The sequence below is a fragment of the Erpetoichthys calabaricus genome, chromosome 9 (assembly GCF_900747795.2).
Source record: "Erpetoichthys calabaricus chromosome 9, fErpCal1.3, whole genome shotgun sequence".
NCBI classification, from domain to species: domain Eukaryota; kingdom Metazoa; phylum Chordata; class Cladistia; order Polypteriformes; family Polypteridae; genus Erpetoichthys; species Erpetoichthys calabaricus.
In genome coordinates, this window is record NC_041402.2 from 142,787,250 (window position 1) to 142,806,291 (window position 19,042).

The 19,042-nt window shown below is 37.3% G+C and overlaps 1 protein-coding gene across 4 annotated transcripts in view; it reads right to left on the minus strand.

Annotated features, from left to right (window-relative positions):
• LOC114658183 (alpha-2-macroglobulin-like protein 1) overlaps positions 1-19,042 on the minus strand; it is a 291,504-nt gene that overhangs the window by 26,141 nt on the left and 246,321 nt on the right. For 3 of the 4 annotated variants that reach the window (XM_028810274.2, XM_051932110.1, XM_051932109.1), the window contains exons 20-25: positions 16,905-17,031; positions 16,476-16,597; positions 14,641-14,692; positions 13,888-13,974; positions 7,483-7,659; positions 4,082-4,163 (exon numbers count right to left, since the gene is read on the minus strand). The exons of the other annotated variant lie outside the window; for it this stretch is intronic. In XM_028810274.2, the coding sequence (XP_028666107.1) occupies positions 4,082-4,163; positions 7,483-7,659; positions 13,888-13,974; positions 14,641-14,692; positions 16,476-16,597; positions 16,905-17,031 (647 nt within the window). The remainder of the gene's footprint in view (positions 1-4,081; positions 4,164-7,482; positions 7,660-13,887; positions 13,975-14,640; positions 14,693-16,475; positions 16,598-16,904; positions 17,032-19,042) is intronic. 4 annotated transcript variants of the gene reach the window in all.

Sequence of the window (19,042 nt, forward strand, 5' to 3'; positions counted from 1 at the left end):
CAAGCCCTGTAGCTGAGGTTATTGTTGCTGCCAGTTACATTCAATGACACATGTCACATCGCTCAGTATTGAAGTGAAGATTTAGTTACTTTACCTGTTTTTGCAGCAGCAATAAAGAAATGCATGTTGGGTTACAGAACTACATTTTACTACACATGATACTGACAGCAATTTCATTTGGTTGAATACAGAAGACGTTTTGCCTCTGTAAACCTAATTGCTTATGAGCTCTTTGATCAAAAAACTGTGAATCACAATGAATGAAAATATATATATATATTTTTTTATATTTTATTAATTTTTATTGTAATCATTCCATACAAATAGATCAATTTATAACCAAACAAATTAAAGACAAATCAAACCCCACCCCTGAGAAGGAGAGCTTGGCTAAAGGAGAATTGCTTAGGGCTTTTTAATAAGACAACAATAAGGAAAGGAAAGGGAGAAATAAATATATATGTAAATAAGAGATGGAGAAGGGAATTAAATGCAGTAATAGTTATTTCTCTTATTCTAAAATAATATTGATCAGATCCTGCCAGGTTTTGAAAAAATTTTGTACAGATCTTCTAACTGAGAATTTGATTTTTTCCAATTTCAAATAATATAAAACATCGGTTTCCCACTGACTTATCAGAGGAGAGTTAGGATTCTTCCAATTTAACAGAATAAGTTTGCGTGCCAAAAGTGTAGTGAATGCAATCACCGTTTGCTTGTCCTTCTCCAATTCAAGTACATCTGGAAGAACACCGAACACAGCTGTTAATGGGTTAGGAGGGATTGTGACCCCAAGGCTGTCTGAAAGGCACTTGAAAATTTTTGTCCAAAATGATGTTAATTTGGTACAGACCCAGAACATGCGACCCAGTGAGGCAGGAGCTTGGTTGCAGCGTTCGTAGGTTGGATCTTGCCCTGGAATCATTTTGGACAGTTTTAAGCGAGACAGATGAGCTCGATACATAATTTTTAGCTGAATAATTCTATGCTTTGCGCATATGGAGCTCGAGTGAATTCTCTGCTTTGCTACCTTCCACTCCTTTTCTGATATATTGATTAAGTGATCTTCTTCCCAATGTCCTTTCGGATCTTTGAAAGGGAGGGACTCATAGGATTTTATATAATGCGGAAATGGTGTTTAATTCCTCGGCATTAAGCAGTATTTTTTCCAGCATTGTGGAGGGTGAGATGTGGGGAAAATCGGGCAATTTCTGTTTAACAAAATTTCTAATTTGAAGATAGTGAAAGAAATGTGTAGCTGGGAGGTTGAATTTTGAACGTAATTGTTCAAAAGATGCAAATATGTTGTCTATATAAAGATCTCTGAGCAATTTAATCCCAAAACTTTTCCAGGTATTAAAAACTGGATATGTTTGTGAGGGTTGAAAGAGGTGGTTTTCTTGCAGAGGTGCCACCGATAAAAGATTTTCCATCTTAAAACGCTTTCTAATTTGGTTCCATATTCTAAGTGAGTAAAGCACAATTGGGTTATTAGTATATTTGCGATAACTTGCATTTAATGGAGAGCAGAGCAGGGAGTATAAAGAAGTACTACAGGATTTTATTTCTATTGCGGACCATGCCTGTGTATGCTCATTTATTTGTGTCCAGGTTTTTATGGCTTGTATGTTTGCTGCCCAGTAATAAAACTGAAAATTAGGTAGAACCATGCCACCTTCTGCCTGAGGTCTTTGTAGGGTTGCTCATACGTGGGTGTTTTGAGTTCCAAATGAATGAGGTTATTGTTGAATCTAATTGCTTAAAAAATGATTTATTGATATATATTGGAATGTTTTGAAATAAAAAAAGAAGTTTAGGAAGGATATTCATCTTAACAATGTTAATTCGTCCGGCTAGAGTGAGATGAAGGGTTCACCATCTATCCAGGTCTTGCTTAATTTTTTCCATACAGACGGCAAAATTTTGTTGATAAAGATCTTTATGTTTACTGGTGATATTTACCCCTAGGTATTTAAACTGATCTGCTATGGTAAAAGGTAGGGTGTCCAATCTGATATTATATGCTTGTGAATTCACTGGAAAGAGTATACTTTTATTCAGATTAATTTTAAGACCAGATATCTTTTGAAATTCTGTGAGTGCTGTTAAAACTGCAGGCACAGCGTTTTCTGGGTCTGATATATATAAAACCATATCATCTGCATATAGAGAAATTTTCTGTTCCAGTCCTTCTCTGACAATCCCCTTTATCTGATAAGAATTTCGGCAGTGAACCGTCAGTGGTTCAATGGCGATTGCAAACAGCAGTGGTGACAAGGGACATCCTTGTCTGGTGCCACGTTCTAGCTTAAAGTAGTCTGAGCAAATGTTATTAATACAAACTGAAGCTTCTGGATTGGTATACAGTACTGTAGTTTGATCCATGTACAAATATTCGGGCCAAACTCAAATTTCTCCAATGCAGTGAAAAGGTAGTTCCATTCAATGATATCAAATGCTTTTTCTGCGTCTAATGATAGTAATATCTCTGGGGTGTTTGATTTTGCTGGTGAATATATAACATTAAACAAGCGTCGGAGATCGGAACGTAGATGTCGGCCTTTAATAAATCCAGTTTGATCCTGTGATATTACCGAGGGCAGCACTTTCTCCATCCTTCTAGCTAGAATTTTTGAGAGTATCTTAACATCATTATTCAGGAGTGAAATTGGTCTGTATGATGCACATTGTAACAAGTCCTTATTTTGTTTAGGAAAGACGGTGATTAATGCTTGTCGAAATGTTTGAGGTAGTATTTGGTTGTCTCTAGCTTCTGTAAATGTTGCCAATAAGAGGGGAGCTAGCTGAGTGGAGAATTTCTTATAAAATTCTACGGGTTAACCATCAGGGCCTGCTGATTTCCTGCTTTGTAGTGACTTTATAGCATCTAGTAATTCTGTTAGCATTAGAGGTTTATCCAGTTCCTCAGCACTTAAAGCATCCATTTGTGGTGTCTGTAATGTATCCAGAAATGTATTAGATTGTGTGTTGTCTTCTTTGAGCTCAGTAGAATGTAAGGATTTATAATAATCTCTAAATGTGTGCATTATATTTTTATGGTCTATAATTTCTTCTCCATTTGTGTTGGTAATTACTGGTATTGCACTGCGAGCTTCTTGTTTGTGAATTTGTTGAGCTAAAAGCTTATTAGCTTTTTCTCCGTGTTCATAGTAATGATGTCTAGACTTATAAATAAGTTGTTCAGTTTCTTTAGTTGTTAAGATGGTAAGTTCTGTATGCAGGGCCTGCCTTTTCCTGTGGAGAGCTTCGCTTGGACGCCTGGCTTGTTCTTCATCTATTCTAGTAATTTCGCTTCTTAGCTCTGATATTTTCTTGGTTTCTAATTTATTTCTATGGGAAACTCAATGAATGAAAATATTAACACAACTAACAATTAATACATATGCTCCCGGATAAACATTGTGGTCTCTTTGCTCCATCGGTTTTAAAGAGGAATTCAATTCTCTTCCATCTCTTCGTCATATTTTTCAATGCACTGTAAAACTGAAATCTTATCTTTCAATTTAAAACTTAAAGACAACCTTAATAACAATCCTGAAGTAAAACAATTATGTAATGTTGTAAAATTAAGTGTATTTTACACCTTGTGAATACAATGAGTATATGCAGAGGGAATCAGCTACACACATTTGCCTTCTCAGATGTTATATGAGATAAAATGCCTACCCTTGAAGACATTTATGACATTTACATATTATGTGATTAGTCCTATATGTGTAACACAATGGTAAATGTATAACAAAATTCTAGTCAGGTTATTAACTGTAATGTGATTTCAACAATTTAAACTGTAATAGGTCACACTAGCACACATCTTTGAAATGTCTAAGAAAACAGGAGTATGAAGAAAAAAAACTGCATACATGAGGTGAACATACAAACCCAAACAGTGCCAGGGTTGAAATTTTCATCCATAGCTCTGAGTCTATGAGGCAATAGTGCAAACCTCTGGGCCACTGTCACTCCCCTTTCAAAATGGCCTCGTTAACATAATTACATTCATAATATAAAACATTTCATGTTAATTGTAACTGTGCTCAGTATACTAGGACAGACTCACCAGGTGTTGCCCGACTCATCTGAATTGCCAAATGCACTGTAAGATCCATCCATATGTTTATAGTTTAGCTCCCTCTGGTACCCTAGAATGTAAAAGAGAACGAGCATACACTATGAATCTTTATAAAAAAGCTAAAAAATATATTATACAGTATATAGAAGTGAGTCAAAACGTATTACAAATTTAAAAAATATTTCAAGTGGCAGTCGGTAAGAACACAAATCAAATACAGCAGTTAAAGGAATATTCTACCAAACAATAAACAATATGTTTTTCATACATTGCTTACCCTCTGTAGATTGTAGTGATGGCCATAGAGACGGATCTACTAAGAAACTAATGAAGCTTAAGCTTCAGGGCCCCTAATCTGAGAGGGGCCTCAGAGGAGACTTTGGTCTACTTTGCTTGAAAGTTTGGGTGTCTACTGTATGAGAAGGAATTTTTAAAAAATAACATTAATACTAGAGTGTAATTCAGTACTGCAATTTTAATCAAAATCTGAGATGTAGTGGTTGTGGTTTGTTGTGGGGTAACCTTGTTGAAGAAGATAACAGTAGTTACCCAGACCTTGCTGTTGGTTGTGAAGGCGCCCACATAATAGTTTCAGAGCCCCAAAATGTAGGTCCACCATTGGATGGCCTGAGGAAAAATTTTAATCTCATATTTTCATGCAGAACAGAGAAAAAAAATGTATAGAATAAGGGTCACTGCAAAGGTATAAATCCATTTGTAAAGCTTTGAGTGTTCCCAGCACTATAGTGCAATCAATAATTATGAAATGGAAGTAGTTTGGAACCACCAGAATTCTTTCTACTCTATTCTTTTCAGCTAAACTGAGTAACTGGGCAAAAAAGGTCTTGGTCAGGGAGGTGACCAAGAACCCAATGGTCACCGTAGCAGATCTTCAGATGTCCTCTGCTGAGATCGGAGAACCTGTCCAAAGGATGGCCATCTCAAAAGAACTCCACCAATTAGGCATTTATGGTAGAGTGGCTAGATGGAAGCCTCTCTTGAGTTAAAGTGTTATGACAGTGTTTAAAGGACTCTGAAAGCATGAGGGGAAAACTTCTCTGATCTGATTAGACTAAAACTGAACTATTTGGGTAGAACTCTAAGCATGAAGTCTGGCAAAGCCCAGTATTGCTTATCACCAGCCAATTAACATTAAAGCGGTTGCAGCATCATGCTATGGAGGCACTGCTCAACAGCAGAGACAGGGTAACTGGTCAAAATTGATGGAATACTTTCTGAATCTACTGTATAGTATAGTTTTACTTAAGTTATTCTATGCAGATCACCCATATTTGGAAGATCATGCTATAATTAAAAATTGAGAAAACATCAGCACTCTTCCCAGAAGCATCGATACGTGATGCTGTCATTAAATAGGTCAGCCAAAAATGCTGACTGAGGTATATAGGCAGGTTTTGGTTTACGGTGGTCTCAATGTACAACACATTTTGCAGATACAAATGAGCACAAAAACAGAAAATTTCTACTTGATTTTCAAATAGTGATTCTTACAAACAAAGTCAAATACTTATGATGCAGATGAATACCCAGCAGCCGTCACTAAAGTGGAGACATAGTACAGTGTCACGATTTTCAATCATTTTGTATGTTTTGCTTGCACCCATCACAGAATGTAACTTGTGAACATAACAGACTCTGAGCAGTAGCACTTCAATAAGTTCTGTCAATATTTAGCTGAGTGGTAGGACCTGCTGCATTCTGGCATCTAAAGTAAGTATACAAGCTGTTCTGTTTAAGGATATATAAGCCATCGGGGTACTGAGACATGCTGAGAAATTCTTCAGCAGTGTTTAGCAATCATCAGTTAGTGGTGGGTTTTCCAGCCTTCACTATGTCTTTTCCAGCTTTATGAAGTGCCACAACATTGTCCAAAACTGTACGACATTTAAGCATAAGGTCAACATACCCATTGCTCAAACTTTTAAACAATTTGTTATTTAAACTACAGCATCTTGTGTCACTGTCATTTTAATGAAACATCCATCCATCCATTTCCCAACCCACTGAATCCGAACACAGGGTCATGGGGGTCTGCTGGAGCCAATCCCAGCCAACACAGGGCACAAGGCAGGGAACCAATCCTGGGCAGGGTGCCAACCCACCGCAGGACACACACAAACACACCCACACACCAGGGCCAATTTATAATCGCCAATCCACCAAACCTGCATGTCTTTGGACTGTGGGAGGAAACCGGAGCACCCGGAGGAAACCCACGCAGACACAGGGAGAACATGCAAACTCCATGCAGGGAGGACCCGGGAAGCGAACCCAGGTCCCCAGGTCTCCCAACTGCGAGGCAGCAGCGCTACCCACTGCGCCACCATGCCGCCCTTTAATGAAACATTTTTGCAAAATACATAATTAAGCATTATGCATTTTTGACAATTTCCTATTAATGGACATTATAAAGTACCATACAAATACAAATGACACTAAAGCCATCCTTAGGAACAGAATTCATTTGCAACCAGAGAACAGTCTATATGCACTGAATACTTATTTAAAAATAGAAAAATATTTTATAATAAATAAAAAATGACTAAGTATTTGTGCTACTCCCTCACAGCTTCACAAATGTTTAGTTCTCCATTTAATAGAGTATGGTCATCTTTTATAAAACATCCCCTATGGTGTCTTGTGCATCATGTGCATAGCATTTATGCAACCCAAAGCTCTTAAATGTAAGAAAACACACAAAGTGGCAGTGCCCACAGACAAATAAACATACAACATTGATATAAACTGACATCATCAAAATAATTATAAAAATAAATAAATGTGACAAAAATGTAGCATTGTTTATGTCATCCTATCATTAGCATAAACAAACTGGATTGTCATAACTTCACTGTCAGCATTAAGGTTAAAATTGTGTTGATTTTTGGATCTGCTATAAACCACAAAAGGCATTGATTTGCTTTGTTAAAATATAAATCATTCTTTTTGTTGGTTTTGCTGTAAACATCTTAAAAACATTGGTACAGTGCAGAATCATAAATAAACTGACATTCATCTCTTGACATTTAGCGTTTCTATAAATATTATATGTTTTATAAGCTTTGGACTAAAAATATATTGTTTTTCTCTCCCCAACTTGGATATGACTTGATCTCTAAAAACTCAGACAACAGTAAAAATTTCATTCCTTTTAAGACTGCATAGAGTGCTTTTAAGACTCAAAAGCTAAAGTCTTAACACTTTAAAGTCTTAATGAAACTGAATGCTAAGTGAATATCCTGGTAACTCATGTACAGTAAGTACATTATGCTATATGTAAAATTATGCATACATAAACTGATGGTGTCCTGCTCAGCTTTGAACACTTAAAATGATTTTTTTTTATTTCCTACTCCAAAGTCTCTCACCACTCTCCATGAATCGGATTGCTTTGGCTTTGATTTGTTCTGTCATCTGTCCTGTTGCTTCCAGATAGCGTAGGATGTAAATGTTAGGAGCAAAAAGCAGCATATTCTGTTCTCCACACCCAAAAGGCATAGCTAGAAGCTTGTCCAGGTTCTGCATGGCTCGTCCCATCACATCTCCTACACAAAGGGACAGAAGTCAAAGGACAGAAGTAAAGAAAATTGATTAATTGTGCTTTCATTTTATTTTCTCATTATTTTTCATTTAGCACTTGCACATGAAATATTAAGCAATACAAGCCAGTTGGGAATTTATATAGATGGTAAATAAAAACAGAACACTGAAAATATCATGTGAAGTTATATGTCCACCTTACTATGATGGTCTGTTTGATTCCTCACCTAAAATAAGTTTAAAATGTAAAATACAGATCTTTGTGTAGATGTAATGATAGTAGTGTTGTGACTGCTTTGATCATTTACTGAAATATGGATCAATTTTTATATTTTCTTACCTGAGAATAAACTGGATAAACAGAAAGAACAGTCAGGAAAGAACCATGGTTGATACACAAAAATCTTAGAAATAAGCAATCAAATTATTTGGAAAATGGAAGTTTATAATTAAAATAAATTTGTCAATGCCTAAAGTAAAACAAAAATTGCTAGAGAAGTTAGGCTTTGGAAGCTAATTACAATTTTCTATTTTGAAAAGCATAGATGATTACAGTGATTACAGAACATATGGTCTGCACTTAATTTAAATGGCCACCAGTCCATGAAACCGGTCAGTGTCATATGTCACATGTCAGTAATCACATGCATGAAGGAACGTATGACATGTCCCCAAGAATAGGGTATTACTTTACCCCAATCTAATGCCAATTTGTATCACATTCAAAAGTTTCAAAGATCTTAGTTTCTGCAAGTCATGAGCATAAGCTTCACATCCTCAAGATGAGGTCCAAATACTTTAATTTTATTCTCTATTTTCCTCGATTCTTTCTCTATTTTATACTTAACCCAGCCACAGGGGATGCACAAACCAGTGTGTTTCTTCGTGCCAGTCCAAGACCAGATAAATGGGGAGGGTTACATCAGGAAGGGCATCCGGTGTAAAACTTTGTATGCAGACAACTCCAATAATGTTAACCAACAGGGTGCTGGTAGAAATTAGGCTACTGTTGGCTGAAAAAGGAGAAGAAGAGGAGGGAGATGTGTCCAGAGGCAGGAGGAGAAGAGGAAGGTAAAGAGAGTGGAACTGAGGGTAGGAACTTGGAATGTTGGGAGTATGACTGGTAAAGGGAGAGAGTTAGCAGATATGATGGAGAGAAGGAAGGTTGATATATTGTGCGTACAAGAGACTAAATGGAAGGGTAGTAAGGCCAGGTGGATTGGAGGTAGATTCAAATTGTTCTATCATGGTCTGGATGGCAGGAGAAATGGGGTCAGGGTTATTGTGTAGGAACAATATGTCAAGAGTGTTTTGGAGGTGAAAAGAGTGTCAGACAGAGTAATGACTATGAAGCTGGAAACTGGAGGTGTGATGATGAATGTTGTTAGTGCGTATGCCCCGCAAGTTGGGTGTGCAATGGATGAGAAAGAAGATTTTTGGAGTGAGTTGGATGAAGTGATGAACAATGTACCCAAGGGACAGAAAGTGGTGAATGAAGTGGATTTCAATGGACATGTTGGTGAAGGGAACAGAGGAGACGAGGAGGTGATGGGTAGGTATGGTCTCAGGGAGAGGAATGAAGAAGGTCAGATGAGAGTGGATTTTGCCAAAAGGATGGACATGGCTGTGGTGAATACATATTTTCAGAAGAGGGAGGAACAGGGTGACGTACAAGAGTGGAGGAAGATGCACACAGGTAGATTACACCCTATGCAGATGAGTCAATCTGAAGGAGACTGAAGACTGCAAAGTGGTGCCAGGGGAAAGTGTAGTTAAGCAGCATAGGATGGTGGTCTGTAGTATGATATTGGAGATCAAGAAGAGGAAGAGAGTGAAGGCAGAGCCAAGGATCAAATGGTGGAAGCTGAAAAAGGAAGACTGCAAGGTCGAGTGAGACAGGCACTGGGTGGCAGTGAAGAGTTACCAGACAGTTGTGGAACTACAGCAGATGTAGTAAGGGTGACAGAAAGAAGGGTGCTTGGCGTGAAAAGGAAACCTGGTGGTGGAATGGGGAAGAACATGAGAGTATACAGAGGAAGAGGATGGCGAAAAAGAAGTGGGACAGTCAGAGAGATGCAGAAAGCAGACAAGAGTACAAGGAGATAAGGCACAATCTGAAGAGAGAGATGGTGAAGGCTAAAGAAAAGGTGTATGATACGTTGTATAAGAGGTTGGACACTAAGGAGGGAGAAAAGGACCTGTGCCGATTGGCTAGACAGAGGGAGCGAGCTGGGAAAGATGTGCAACAGGTTAGGGTTATAATAGATAAAGATGGAAATTAACTCACAAGCGAGGAGAGTGTGTTGAGCAGATGGAAAGAGTATTTTGAGAGGCTGATGAATGAAGAGAATGAGAAAGAGAAGAGGTTGGATGATGTGGAGATAGTGAATCAGGAAGTGCAACAGATTAGCAAGGAGGAAGTAAGGACAGCTATGGAGAGGATGAAAAATGGAAAGGCCGTTGGTCCAGATGACATACCTTTGGAAGCATGGAGGTGTTTAGGAGACATGGCAGTGGAGTTTTTAACCAGATTGTTTAATGTAATCTTGAAAAGTGAGAGGATGCGTGAGGAGTGGGGAAGAAGTGTACTGCTGCCGATATTTAGGAATAAGGAGGATGTGCAGAACTGTAGTAACTACAGGGGGATAAAACTGATGAGCCACAGCATGAAGTTATGGGAAAGAGTAGTGGAAGCTAGGTTAAGAAGTGAGGTGTTGATTAGTGAGCAGCAGGATGGTTTCATGCCAAGAAAGAGCACTACAGATGTGATGTTTGCTCTGAGGATGTTGATGGAGAAGTATAGAGAAGGCCAGAAGGAGTTACATTGCATCTTTGTGGACCTAGACAAAGCATATGACAGGGTGCCTCGAGAGGAGCTGTGGTATTGTATGAGGAAGTTGGGAATGACAGAGAAGTACGTAAGAGTTTTACAGAATATGTACGCGGGAAGTGTGATAGTGGTGAGGTCTGCGGTAGGAGTGACAGATGCATTCAAGGTGGAGGTGGGATTACATCAGGGATCGGCTCTGAGCCCTTTCTTATTTGCAATGGTGATGGACAGGTTGAGAACAAGATTAGACAGGAGTCCCTGTGGACTATGATGTTTGCTGATGATATTGTGATCTGTAGCGATAGTAGGGAGCAGGTTGAGGAGACCCTGGAGAGATGGAGATATGCTCTAGAGAGGAGAGGAATGAAGTTCAGTAGGAACAACGCAGAATACCTGTGTGTAAATGAGAGGGAGGTCAGTGGAATGGTGAGGATGTAAGGAATAGAGTTGGTGAAGGTGAATGAGTTTAAATACTTGGAATGAACAGTACAGAGTAATGGGGATTGTGGAATAGAGGTGAAAAAGATGCAAAGATTTGCACTGGGTGTGACAAGGATGGACAGGATTAGAAATGAGTACATTAGAGGGTCAGCTCAAGTTGGATGGTTGGGAGACAAAGTCAGAGAGGCGAGATTGAGTTGGTTTGGACATGCGCAGAGGAGAGATACTGAGTATATTGGGAGAATGATGTTAAGGACAGAGCTGCCATGCAAAAGGAAAAGAGGAAGGCCTCAAAGAAGGTTTATGGATGTGGTGAGAGAGGACATGCCGGTGGTGAGTGTAACAGAGAAAGATGCAGAGGACAGAAAGATATGGGAAAAGATGATCTGCTGTGGCAACCCCTAATGGGAGCAGATGAAAGAAGAAAAACTTTCTCTATTTTATACTTCATTTTCCCCAAGCTTTTTTCAGCTTTACCTCAAAGTTATTTAAATGCACCTCCAAACCCTATGTAACCTGGTTCAGTTTCTTCACTTTAGCATTACTTTACTTCAAATCCATCCCTATCACAATAATCAGCACCTTCAATTTAGAAACTTCTTCTATACAATTTACTGCACTGATGGTGTTGTACATCCACTTGGTTTAAATGCTGTGGTGACACATGGTATGTTTCTTAGGCTTTTAAATGGTGATGACAAGGGCCCCCTGGTTTGGCTTTGCAGCTTATATTTTTTCACTCTCAGCCACACTTCCACATTCGCTAATGACTGACCTAGATACTCCACTCAAAAATGCAACAGGGCATATTGGGGTACAAATGTTGATTTAGTCTTCAGCAGCTTTGTAACATTCATTTAGGTACTGCCTTTAATAATGGCATTAGCTACATACTGTTATGTGATAAAACATTAACAAAACTTGTTTTGGTCTTATTTACACTTACAAAGTATTTGCAAAGTTGTTACACCATATTGGTGCAGAGTGGCATTTTTAGAACTTGTGACATGCTGGTAAAATTACTTGTGAATATGATAGTTTAACGTAGTCTTTTAAAACATAATTCAGGATTCACAAGTCTTATTCAAAATTATGCAATTTTGAGAGACATATTATGTCTCAATCAGACCATTCCAAAGTGAAGCTATTTTAGTATGCCACACTACAGAGATCAATAAGCACATTATTGTTGCTTTGCAAGTGTCATTGAGCATTTGTTAATTTCTTATTGCATAACAGTATGTGAATAATAGATCCATAATAGAAAGCATCTAATCTAGAGTGTTACCAGTCGCTCTTTATAGGACGTCTCCTTTTATATAAGGTCTTTTACTCCTCTTAGTTCTTCTCATATGGTTCACTATATTTTGGGAAGTTCCATCAGGATTACTAAAATACAGGATACAGTATCTCATTTATTAATAGAGAGTATAAAAACAATGGACAAAATTACACTCCCTAAAAGGTATTCTCACTCATCCACATCCCTCTTACTCATGTCTTTGATACCCTTGAGAGTAACATACAAGTCTTTGGGATGTTGGAGGATGTCATGCTGAAAAGCTTTAGAAACAGGTATGCCATATATTTTACTTTTCCATTACTCCTAGTTGTTATAACAATAAAGTTAAAAGTTATGCACTTTTTGACAATTCTTAATATAGAGTAAACTCAAAGAAAAAAAAAAAAGAAAACAAACGAAAATGCAAAATTCATATAGTCTGCAAGCCAGGAATAGTATCTTGGTATCTGGATCCATGAGCTATTACTTTTAACCAATGTGACATTATGCCACCCTTGAGATACGCTGAAACAGAAAGCGTTTATAATTATAAACTAAATAAATTTATGCCTTTTCCAATCCAAATATATTAGAAGAGAGTGGTGAATAAGAAATTACTTCCACAGTGCTAAAAGCAGTCTTGAGCAGGGCAGTAATCTATCACTGGATACGGTCAGACACGACAACAAAGGGTCAGTTTATATTGTTCAGTTGACCTAACATGCATTTCTTTGGGATACAGGCCAAAATGGAAACACTGGTGGAAAAATTTAGGCAACAACTGGGAAAACATGCAAATTTTTCACGGGCAGCAACTGTCTTGGACTTGAAGCTAGGATCTTATACATTCATGTTATGCACTGCACCACTGTGGCACTCAGTTGAATGTTCAAATTTAATATTGGCACATCTGAAAGTGCATGTTAAGGAAACCACCAAATGTCCAATTGTTAATTTTAAGAGCACTGTTTAATTACATTGTGAACTACTAATAAAGTACGAAATTATTTCTTAGGTATGCTAATATGTCAGTTTGCAGATACTGTCTTCAAGCATATTTTAAGCGATTTTACTTTGAGGACAATAAAAAAGCAAGAGAATGCGACAGTAAACATATCAGGATTTAAAATGGAACAGTACTACAAATAATTAATTAATTAGTAACTGTAAAGTTCTTGGTATACATTCATATTTCTCACTTTTTCTTTTTGTTTCTAAACTTATTTGCTATGTTTATTTATTCATCTATTTATATATTTATTTAAAGAGCTTTTGTAAAAAGCCAAATTTCTCCATGAGAACAAATAAAGTTTGTTTGTTCATTCTATGTATCTCCTTTGCAGATGCTTTATTGGCAGCTTGTCACATACAGTATGTCCATCAATTTTACTTATTTTTTCTAAGAGGAATGAAATGATGAAGGTATGATTAATTAAAAAAAACTTTTTTCAAAATAAAAAGCAGATATTTTCTAAAAACTTGCATTTTTATTCAACAATAATGGTTTTTATTTAAAACGCCTGGTGTAAACCTTTGATAAACTATTTCTTGAAAATCAGTGAAGCATCAGGTTCAGAACCCAGCATCACCTAACAATTAACCTGTTTTATTTTTCATGTTTTCACAAAATTTTGCTTACAAAGGACAGGTTAACATTTTCTATATTTTTGGAGTTTTTACCTAGGACTGACACAGATGCTTTGGCTGATCCTTCTACAAACACTTCTGGAAGCTCCAAAGAAAATGTTTTAGACTCAGTGTGCTCATCTGGAAAATAACAAAAAGATTTTATGAACAGTCTCCTCACTTCACAACTCACATTCCATTTAAATCATCTGGTGGATGTCAGGGAACCAACAATTTATAGCAAAAGAAAAACTGCTCTGTTTAAAGAGATTTCTGCCCACACAGTATGACGATAGATATATAGATAGATAGATAGATAGATAGATAGATAGATAGATAGATAGATAGATAGATAGATAGATAGATAGATAGATAGATAGATAGATAGATAGATAGATAGATAGATAGATAGATAGATAGATCTTTACCTGTCATATAATAAAATTAGTGGCTTGTAGTATATAGAGCTCAAAATATTATAATGAGGTTTATGGATTAGGGAAAGTTTAGATTAAATTAAAAATGATATGAAATAATAAAGCAATATATAAATAATTTACTTTTGGGATAAATAAAGAATATCTAATCTAATAATAAAATATGAACTAAAAGCCTTTTCATGTCTTCACCCATACAGCATACAGCAACACACTCAAAATATTTTTTGGCAAAATTTTTTTAGAGTATATACACTATATCATTCATCATTTATAATGCTTTTTGATGTTTCCAGGTTAGATTCCTGTCCAGAACTTGCATTTGCAAAATTGGATAATAATCAACAAATTATATAACTAAGAACCTCACCTTTAGGACACAACAGAGCATTGATTGCAGTTGTTTTCTGAACTCCCTCTGCCTAAAAAAATAAATTATAGATAAGACACACCACAACAGGTCATGTCATTCCTTAACCTGCTCAGTCCAGACCAGGGTTGCGGAAGCCTATCCCGGCTTGCATCGGCCATTCAACTAACCTGTATGTTGTTGGACAGTTAGATGAAACTGGAGAGCCTGGAGGAAACCCACACAGACACAGGCAGAACATGCAGATTCTACACCAGGAGGACCCAGGACACAAACCTTGGTCTCCTTACTGGGAGGCAGGAGTGCTACAAAGGTGCCACCATGCTGCCCACCACAATAGGTGACAGGTGAAATTCTTATCTGTTTTTCACATCAGTAGTCTGCAAACTCTGTCATGGGAACCCATTGTGGCTGCAGCTTTTTGTTCCAACCATGTTCACAATCAGTGATAATAAATGGATAATTGATTTCATTTAATTAGCTGCAATTTTTTCTTTTCTCTTATTCTGCATTTAGAAAAGAGTATCGGTACATTTTTTACATTCATAAGACTTTTGAAAATATTTCTGTTTTTGCTATGGCTTTAATTGTGTAACTCTCTTTTGTTACTTTTGTATTATTTTCCCCTTTTTCTTTGTAGTTTGTTCCCTTCATTGAAGTTTATATCCTTCATCCTAATAATGACAATTAAAAACAAGTAGAGCAGACACACGGCAAACAACACTAATTGATGAAAGGCTGCAACTATTTCAACGTTAGGCTCAATAATCAGTAAATAATGGAATAAATAACCTGAATACTTGGAAAGGCAGAATGAAAATCAGGATGAAATATTGTTAAAAGTAAAAAAATAAAAAAGTCTTATCCCCAAATAGCTGCCTAATACATTTTAATTGATCAAACTTCATTTTGTAGTCTCTAAATTGACTGAAAAACACAGAAGACAGCTCAATTAATTAGGCTATGTGTCCAATTAAAAACAGAAGTTGGTTGGAACCTGCAGCCACGGTGGGTCCCCAGGACCGAATTTGGGGTTCGCTGTTCTAAGATGATACATTATGTTTGACACTAAAGTGTCAGAATTGTTAGGCCATTTTCTAACTCGGTTAATACAGACCAGATTCACAGGTTTGGCGCTGAACCCTGTCCTAGCTAGCATAGGGGATAAGGCAGGAACAAACCCTGGACAGGGTTCCAGTACATCACCGAGTGTCAGAATTGCCCAGTTTTTAAGGTTTAGCTTTATCATTTCAGGAACCATCACAGTCTTTGTGGTGAGTGCACAATGTCCCCACATACATTTAGCTTTTTCCAGGGTTCACTGAATTTCTTCTACATCCTTGCACGGTTAATTGACCGGTGTAAACTGGCCCTGAATGGGTGATTGCACATTTTGTACTATTAATTAGTGCCAGGAGAGCTGACATATCTCTGTGATGGTGCAATCTAAAAATTAACTTCATGTAATGGATGAATGGAGGGATGGTTAGATGAACAGATACCCCCTACTGTGCTATTTTCACAGGTGTCCTACTTGGCCTCTTATTTAATGTGAAATTGTGCTTTCAAATAATTTGATCCCTTTAAATTACTCAGTGTACATTTTCAGACTGTGTTTTGATTTTTTTGTGGTGTAAATACTAGTTTGTGTGTTAAGTAACTGACACTGTGATAGACTCTCCATTATCCTTAATTACTTAAGAAAATTGAAAATGGATGGCTAAAATGGAGCACAGAACTGACTTGGGTTTGATATCCTTCTTTTTTATGGTATATGGCAGTAAAAAAAGATTTTTTATCAAGTGAAGACTGTATTTTATGGTTTCTCTTCTCACCTCTACAAGCAGTTTCCGGATGACAGTGTCAGCACGTCCATGGTCGGGAAAAGCAACTGCTTCATTTCCACATAACTCCTCTGTGTTTAGAGCCTCAGCGCGGACAGTTATATTCACTTCACCTGAAGAACAAAAAAGTGCAGTGCGGCCTATTAGATATCATTGTTGCAAGTTTAAACCTGAAATTTACAGACTGCTTCAGCTAAAATGCAAGACTCTACCCTGAACCTCATGTGTGTGTGATTTGTGCCTGTTTTTTGGGGGGGTTACTATCGAAACCTTCTATTTACATAATAATGGAGAACATTAACCAACTTGTGAGGCTTCTAGATGTCTAGCTTTGCTTGTCTGGCTCCTTAATGCTAAATACATCAAATGTGTTATAAAATTATTTTTTCTCAATGTCAGAACCTCGAGTGCTTTACTTACCCAGAGCTTTAGCTGTAAAAGTCCAGTGGAATACTTTGCTTTCATCAGCACACACACAGCTTTTGTATTCACACCCCTCACATGGTTCTAAATTGTACTGGGAAGACTCAGCTGGACTCACCTTAACCTACAGTACAACAGTTAAGAAATTAATTTTGACTTTATGAACTGTTTATCAGAAATGCCAATTGTTTGAGTAAAACAAAAACAGTATAGTAACTTGCCTTTCACTGCATGTTAACACAATTCTCTGCAATAAACTGTCATGCAGCTGATTTAAAAGATACCTCCACTAATCACAATATTAGAATGTTACCTCTATCAAATTATGTGTAATATCTTCTCGTGTTTACTATAATGTCATAATACTATACCAATATGGATAAACAGCAAAGCAAAAATATCAGTTAATTTTCAATGTGACCCAGAACAATAAAGACAGATAAAGAGCATTTATAACTGACAGTCTTAGAGTTGAAGGATCCAAAAAGTTGTCTAGCTGTCAAACTAAATAATATTCTTAAAGCACAGAAAAGACTACTAGTATGATAACCTTAAGTGCACAATAATTCAAATAGTAAAATCACACAATTTTAACATACAATACACCTTTAGAGTCTGATTACAGGTTTAAAGGCTTGTTATTGTCACATGTACAGAGCACAGTCGAATTCTTACCTGCAAGTATAAATCTACATGCAACATATCACAAGGCATAAATACTTGCTTGAAAAATTTATATTACAGTAATCCCTCGCTATATCGCGCTTCGCCTTTCGCGGCTTCACTCCATCGCGGATTTTATATGTAAGCATATTTAAATATATATCGCGGATTTTTCGCTGCTTTGCGGGTTTCTGCGGACAATGGGTCTTTTAATTTCTGGTACATGCTTCCTCAGTTGGTTTGCCCAGTTGATTTCATACAAGGGACGCTATTGGCAGATGGCTGAGAAGCTACCCAACTTACTTTCTCTCTCTCTCTCTTGCGCTGACGTAGGGGGGTGTGAGCAGGGGGGCTGTTCACACACCTAGACGATACGGACGCTCGTCTGAAAATGCTGAAAGATTATCTTCACGTTGCTATCTTTTGTGCAGCTGCAGCTGCTTCCTGAAACGACATGCTGAACGGTGCTTCGCATACTTAAAAGCACGAAGGGCACGTATTGATTTTTTTATCTGTCTCTCTCTGCTCCTGACGGAGGGGGTGTGAGCTGCCGCCTTCAACAGCATTGTGCCGCGGTGCTTCGCATACTTAAAAGCCAAACAGCACTATTGATTTGTTTGCTCCTTTGAAGAGGAAGATATGTTTGCATTCTTTTAATTGTGAGACTGAACTGTCATCTCTGTCTTGTCATGGAGAACAGTTTAAACTTTTGAAAAAGAGACAAATGTTTGTTTGCAGTGTTTGAATAACGTTCCTGTCTCTCTACAACCTCCTGTGTTTCTGCGCAAATCTGTGACCCAAGCCTGACAATATAAAAATAACCATATAAACATATGGTTTCTACTTTGCGGATTTTCTTATTTCGCGGGTGGCTCTGGAACGCAACCCCCGCGATGGAGGAGGGATTACTGTATTTCAAAACTTCCGTCTAAGCAGAGAGAGGCCTGATGCTGTATGATCTGCCATTTTCTTGACTTACTTCAGGTGAGCTATCAATTTAAAAATGGTGATATCTGAAAAGAGCTTAGAAATGGCCCATTGAGGAAGGGCTTATAAGCCCCCCTGTTGATAGTTTTGAAGAGAGCTTCAGGTAACATGCAGTTAAAGGAGATTCTGGTGGACTATATTGACTTTGAGGTTTCTCACCTTGACCATTATTAACAGAGGTTTATAATTAAAAGAAACCATTTCAAACTAATTTATCTCAGTAAATGCTAAACAGCAATGTGCTTTGCATGAAATGTGGAGAACAGCATGAAAATTTTTGGTGCTACCTACTATATGTGTGTGTGCAAGCTAGTGAACAGTAGGATATCAACATTTGTAACTTTAGGTGAACAATACGGGAGTGGTTACTTGAAATCCAGATCTAACACTAATAGATTGTTTCATGATGGAATATGTGAAAAAAAACCCATATGAATGGGAATAGTTGTGGCTTTAGCAACCATTACATTAGATATGAGTCATAG